The 6,244-nt window shown below is 45.9% G+C and overlaps 1 protein-coding gene across 2 annotated transcripts; it reads right to left on the bottom strand.

The window, feature by feature from the left end:
- Window positions 1–1,072: 1,072 nt before the first annotated feature.
- LOC143160573 (uncharacterized) lies at window positions 1,073–5,931 on the bottom strand. Of its 2 annotated transcripts, none has more exons than XM_076338362.1 (6): window positions 5,653–5,931; window positions 5,252–5,331; window positions 3,681–3,795; window positions 2,892–2,998; window positions 2,546–2,660; window positions 1,073–1,708 (listed from the first exon to the last, which is right to left on the bottom strand). In XM_076338362.1, the coding sequence occupies exons 1-6, from the start codon at window positions 5,717–5,719 to the stop codon at window positions 1,521–1,523; spliced, it is 672 nt and encodes a 223-aa protein (XP_076194477.1). In that variant the 5' UTR covers window positions 5,720–5,931; the 3' UTR covers window positions 1,073–1,520. The 2 variants fall into 2 exon arrangements, with proteins under 2 accessions (XP_076194477.1, XP_076194478.1); XM_076338363.1 differs by having other exon boundaries at window positions 5,751–5,929.
- Between the last annotated feature and the right edge of the window lie 313 nt (window positions 5,932–6,244).

Raw genomic sequence — 6,244 nt, 5'->3', positions numbered from 1 at the left:
GGCGTTGCGGGGGGTGTGTAAGAGAGAGAGAGCTCACAGAAGGAAGGGCATTAGAGCAGGAACAAGTTTTTATATTTCATGAGAAGAATCAATGACAAAGAAATCACTTGGCTATTGGTTCATGTTTAAAGCTGTTACAAATTCAGATGACCGGCTAAATTTTTGCGAACTCTGGTAACGGCCAAACCTGCCCCAGTTTGGAAATAGAATGAAGAGGAGAGAAAAAATGGGGAGGACGACTAGCCAGAAGCTGTGGAAATACTGGGCTAGGACCAGCAGCTGCCCTGGCACTACTGTGCTGAGACCAGAGCATCTCAGCTGGTCAGCCCTGTGCTCAGTCCAAAGCCCCAGAGCTCTACCCACATATGGCCCGTCCCAACTCTATCACCAGCCAGACCTCGGCTGCTTTTGTACTTTCCCTCCGAAGCTGAGCCATAGCTTGTGGAACCGCAACCTCTGCCTAAGGGAGGCCCCGCAGGTGCGTGTGCCGCATACGCCCAGGGAGCGCGAGGAAGTGTGAGCGCAGAAGAGCACCTGCAGCCCCAGATCCCACAGGGTGGGCACAGCTCTTCTTAGAGCAAACCAAGGGTCAATAGGACTTTTCTTTCCAGAACCACCATGGTTTTGCCCCACGGGGACTGAACGGAGGAAGCTGATCCCTGGCACTCTAACCAGAGAGCTTCTCCTGCAGGGCCCTCAACACCCGCCTCCTTCATCTTTTTGGCAGAGAAGACCTGATGAAATATCTGCTAGTTTGGGGCAATCCCAGTTCTCGCATTTCATACTGGACGGAGATGTTACATTTTTCCTGCCATTTTGCCTGGTTACAGCAAGCATGCAGGACGCTTTTTGACTCCTAGCAATGCATTGAAGTGTATCTAAAGGCTACGTCTTTCTGTGGGATGTCCTCAAGGTGATAAAAACCTTTGAGCTGTCCCACCAGCAAACTGCAGTGCTTCAACTTTGTAGCTCATGCGAAGCACAGCGCCTTGACCAGCGGTATGTACAGCCTGATTTAACCCCCAATCAAGCGGGCGCATGAATAAAGAATTACACCCCTACAGCCAGTAGCTGTTGTGACTTGCATTGCTTTAATGGTCATCAGAGCAACAATAGTGATTAACTGGCAACTGTAAAAGCAACTAAAAGCATGGTCCTTTCTCAGTAAAGATGACCCCTGACAGAAGATGATTTCTGATACCAATTATTGTGTTTAACTAATGACTGCATCCCTTAAACAACTCTAATTCTTATTTAATTCCAGCTAGACAAATTTAAGCCATAAAAGTGATCTTCTTTCTTTGAAACACCCCTGCCATGAGCTATGTGATTAGGTTTAGCCTATATATCTGTACCCAAGGGCTGAGGTCAAATCATGACTATGGTCTCTAGTCCTTTAACTAAATAAAAGCTGTATGTTTACACGTCTTTGCAGTGATTTCACTGCTCCGCTTCTCTTGTCAAAATACCCATGTCAAATCGCAGATGGCTGGTTGGTCTGTGGCACGGGCGTTTTGGTGCTAATAACCACAGATGATACAGTCAGCCTCCTTGTCACGGTTGGAACCGTCGATGCCTTGCTCACCAAGCTCTTTGAGGAAGATGTTTAGCTGCTCTGTCTGAGTTTTAGTGAAGGCTAATGTGCGCAGACAGGTGCTGTTGGTGGGGAAATAGGCAGATGTAGCTCCGCTGATGGCCATCTCAGAGGCTGGAAAGATCAAAGATGACAGCAACAACAACAAAAAAAGGCAGCTGAATTACTTAGCTTAGATTTGCCCTGATCTTTAAACAAGCGCAGGCATTCCCATTTTCCAGACTAGACTTCAACTTGGAATAAAAATGCCTAGATGATTGCTTTTGGTAAGCCTTGGGAAACAACTGCTCTAGCAACAAGGCACTGTCAACAGTAAAATATTTTCCATTAACCACAGGAGAGATAGGTTGGCCCTTTTGTGTATGTATACGCACATTTATTTTTAAATTAAGGCAATAACAATGGAGTCAGACAGCCTGCTTCAGGTCACAGATTGCCCACTGGACACAATGGAAGCAGTATTAAAACCCTTGGGCTGCCACATGAAAAAGGCAGCATTGCTGGCTGGGGCCAGCTGCTGGGTTTTATTGTGTGTACATACAGTGAATAGTGCAGGTGTTGGCCAATTTTGCTGAGGTCTTCGACTACTGTTGCAAGATAAACAGCAGTTTTATGTTCTACTGCTGTCTGTCCAGTGGGTCACACAGCCCTTGTGCAACGTAGGGTTTGTGTTAAGTTGATACCTATTTACTGTTTAAAAAACCAAAGTGCATCTCCCCACAAACATTGCATGCACGTCGTATTTGCTAAGCCAAACTGAAATAGCAATGCTCACCAGCCCAGGCCTTCGTGGTAGTTTTAAAGCTAACGTGATTGCTGGTTCAGCCGTTTGTCCGCTCTCACAATGGCACACATGCCAAGAAAAGAGAAACTTTTCTTTCCTCCTTTTTTTTAAACAGAACAGACAGAGCCACCCATCCCTGCGGCCAGATGTGTTTGAGAAATACTCACGGTTACAAACAGCCAGTGCCTTTCCTCCGACAAGCTGCGTTGTCCAGGAAAACCCGGTGGCGTTGCCACATACTTCATACAGCCTACTTCTTCTGAGGAATTGAAAGTCATAATGCTTGGGAGACAAAGATGGGGAAAAAACAAACAAACGGTGTCTTAGGCTACATCATGGTAACCGTAAGATGAAGAAACATTCAGCCAGTGAAGGTCAATACAAACTCTACAACCTCTCCCTGCCCGAAGGGAGAAAAAAAAATTAACAAGGAAAATTCTGCATTACACAATAAACACTTGTAAATTAATGAAGAGATCCAGCAGTATAGCAGCAGTAAACCATGAATATTACCTCGTTGCACATGGGTTTGCAGTACTGAGTATTGTCAATGGTGACACACACCAGCCCGCCGTTTCTAGGGGCTAGTGGGAGTGGGCACGGAGGCAGCTGCCTGCAAACTTTTGAGTGGATAAAAAAGAAAAAAAGAGAGCGAGAAAACAACATATCAGAGTGAAAGTGAGTATAAAAGTGTCCCCCTCCCCAAGCAAACCATAGGCATACTCATTGACCTGGGTATGGATGATAACTGCCCCCACTAGCTGACTTTGTCAAAGTAAGCATTTTTATTTGCTTTTTTTCTTTTTTTTTGGCAACACCCAATTTTTCCATCACTTGTCACTGTGACAGCGAAGTCCCTGTCAGCCCGTTACACTTTAAAAGTGGCTCAAAGTGGCGTTTGCATTCGCAGCACTGACATTCAGTACTATTGTGGCCAAACCTATCCAAATATTTCTTGGAAAAATATGACTGACGTGCCCGTTCCCAGACACCAAAGAGGCTCTTGCCGGAGGGCAGAGCAGGCCCTGCTGCCTCAGCGACCCCGCGCTGCTGCTCAGCATCGGCGGCTGGGCCGCGGGGATGGTGGGACCCCCTGCGTTGGTGCTGCCGTGCCTCCCAGATGCCTGCCAGCGCGGTGGTTAAGCACCCTTTGCTTTCTGGCTTGTTGCTGAGATGTCTTTTATTGTATTTTTTTCCCAGCTCACTCTGACTGTAGGTAAAAAAAAATTTTCTCAGTGCTTCTCCACTGCCACTTTGTTCAACACCCAGCAAAGAGGAGCATCGGTTCAGGAGGGGCCTCACATTTCTCTTGAACAGGGCGCAGGAGATCGAGTGTTTCTTGCAGTGTCCAGACAAGGAAATTGATTGAAGCTTTTTCACCCTTGGCGATCATTTCATGAAAGCATTTTGAATATTTCTATGGAGTTAGGGGAGAAAAAGTCCAAGCTGAAGAGGAAAGGCCTTGGAATTAATTTATGAAAGTGGTCAAATATTTTTTCCTTTTTTTTTTTTTAAATGCAGAACAAGAACCATCTTGAAAATTATATAGTTTTAAGTAACACTAATTTTCCCACAATGTTTTTGGAAGAAATCCAGTAACTTCTTTTGGAAACAGTGGCTAGATAGGGTTTTTCCATTATATTGAGTTCAAGAGGGAGGACTGGTACGGGTTGGGGTTTTTTTTTCCTATATATGAAAAGATGCCTTTATAAACAACTGTATGTATCTTCTTTCTATATAAAACACTGGTTTGTTATTCTTATCTTCTGAATGCTGGCATCTCACAGACTTTCTCTTGTGTGTGTGTGTGCATGTGTGCGTGTAAAAATACACATTTGTGAATGCGTGTAAACAGAGAAGTTCCCGTATTTTTTATCTCGCTATTGCTCTGTACCCATATAAATAGCTTTCAGTCCATATGCGTGTGCCTGTGCACATTTGTGGATAGTGCAGAGCTGTGGTAAACGCCACAACCAAAACGCAAGTGCCTGCCATCATTGTAACAGACACCAATTACTTCGAACTTACACAGATGCAAGAAAAAGAGGAAGCGCAATTTTCCGTGGCGGCTGCTGAAGCACTACCCGGCCATGGCTAACTCTGCTTCTCGGGCTGAAGAGCTCAGGAACATCGTGGAAAGTGATGGGCAACAGTCATACAAAGAAAATAATATAATTCAAATCCCTGGGGGAAAAAAAAATCTCAGACGCCTGGGAGAACGCCTCCTCGGCAAGGGCTGCCCTCGGCCTTTTTTTTTTCCTCACCCGTGTGATGAGAACGATACTCCAGGCAGAAGCTCACAGTATGTACTGATATGTGGACCCAACTCTAGCTATTATTTCTGTCTTGATGTTTCACAGACAGATGTCTCGACCATGTGTGAAAAAATGTCTTTACAGGCCCTGCCCTGGTATTTCTTTACCATTGCTGCCATATTCAAGGGTCACTGTCTGATAACTCCCTAGCCTATAGAAGGCAGGGGCATTCATTCATAAAACATAGGCTTTCAGTTGACTGGCTTTACTTGTATTTAAAATATTTAGCACTTTATATTTGAAAGTGGGAAACAACATTATACATGTAAGGCAAAAGACATAACTGTTTATGTTCAAGCCACATTATACCTCTGGAGCAAAGCCAAACTGGAAAACACACCTACAAAGACATGGCAGGTCAAATGGCACTAATCTTTTTTTTTTTTTTGCTCTTCCATCTCGGTCCCCACCCCCCATGTACTTTTGTTTTGAGCCAGGCGTTGCCGAAGCAATACCCAGGTTGTGCTTGCCCAGCCGGCGGGGCCCCGCTCCTCCCACCACCGACCGAAGGTGTGCGCAAGGCGGGTCCTGGGTTGGCTGATGCAGCCAACCTCTTACCTCAAGGGTCTCATTCATGTCATCTATGGTTGCACTTTTACACTCACTTGGACTGGCAAAAGCTCCGATTTCAGTAAAATCTGAAAGACAAACAGGAGCCGGTACGTAGCCGGTTAATAATCCCTCCCGACAGATGAACAAACCCCAAATACCGCATAACAGTACTTGTTTATGGGAATTGTGCCACTATTCTGCAGTCCTAGTGCTACCTTGTACACCTGAGGCGATCAGGCCTCAAATGTGAATAAACTGCGCAAATATTGATTTATTCTAAACAGTCAGCAATCTGATCACCTGCTTGTGGCCACCCGGGGCTGGGTTCCCAAGTGGGATCTTCATTTCTCTAAGACAGCCACTAGTTAAATAATTGTTAGTCATATTCAAGAATGGCAATGTCTTACCTGCAAGAAGCACTGCTAAACTTATAAAAACCAGCATTTTCCAGAGCGGGCAGGAGCTGAACAGCATTATTTTCTGCAGGAGATCAGGGGCTAGTTACCTGTTGCTCGTGGATCCTAAGAGCTGAGGCGCTGGAATCGGGCAGAAAGCTGCATGTCTGTGGGTCACCGGTTGTTTACAGTGTGCCTCGCTCCGAGGCAGTGCTGTGATAAGGCGTTTAGCATCGGATGGGGGGATGCACATATTGCCCAACTTGCTGGGAAGGCAGCGGAGAGTTTGCCAGCATGGTTTAGGGAGGGCAAGGGGAGGTTTCTCGTTACCTTACTGAGGCGGTCTGGCTTCCCTGCTGCTGCCAACCCCACCGGGAAATTTTCAGATTAACTGGTTTACTGTAAACAAGTTCAGTGTATGCACACTCTGTCATGTTCTTGCTCTCTCCCCCACCCCTCCATCTGTCTGGGTTTGTCTGTCTCGCTCACACACACACACACATTCATACAGAAGACGTAAGTATGCCTTACTTAAGGGCTCAACCCTGTACCTCATGCTCCAAGAGGAAGCTCAGAACGTCAGGTAATGGCTAAACTGATGTGG

This window comes from Aptenodytes patagonicus, chromosome 5 (assembly GCF_965638725.1).
Source record: "Aptenodytes patagonicus chromosome 5, bAptPat1.pri.cur, whole genome shotgun sequence".
Taxonomy (NCBI): domain Eukaryota; kingdom Metazoa; phylum Chordata; class Aves; order Sphenisciformes; family Spheniscidae; genus Aptenodytes; species Aptenodytes patagonicus.
The sequence above is the reverse complement of the archived record's forward strand: the minus strand, read 5'-3'. Positions and strand labels throughout refer to the sequence as shown.

What these genes read in the sequence shown, in the direction of transcription:
- LOC143160573 (XM_076338362.1), bottom strand. Translation starts at nt 5,719, where the DNA reads ATGCTGTTCAGCTCCTGCCCGCTCTGGAAAATGCTGGTTTTTATAAGT. An exon ending in GCGCCCTGTTCAAGAGAAAT is followed by an intron (nt 2,999 to 3,680) that starts GTGAGGCCCCTC and finishes TCCACTCAAAAG; the next exon opens with TTTGCAGGCAGCTGCCTCCG. An exon ending in GGCACTGGCTGTTTGTAACC is followed by an intron (nt 1,709 to 2,545) that starts GTGAGTATTTCT and finishes TGATCTTTCCAG; the next exon opens with CCTCTGAGATGGCCATCAGC.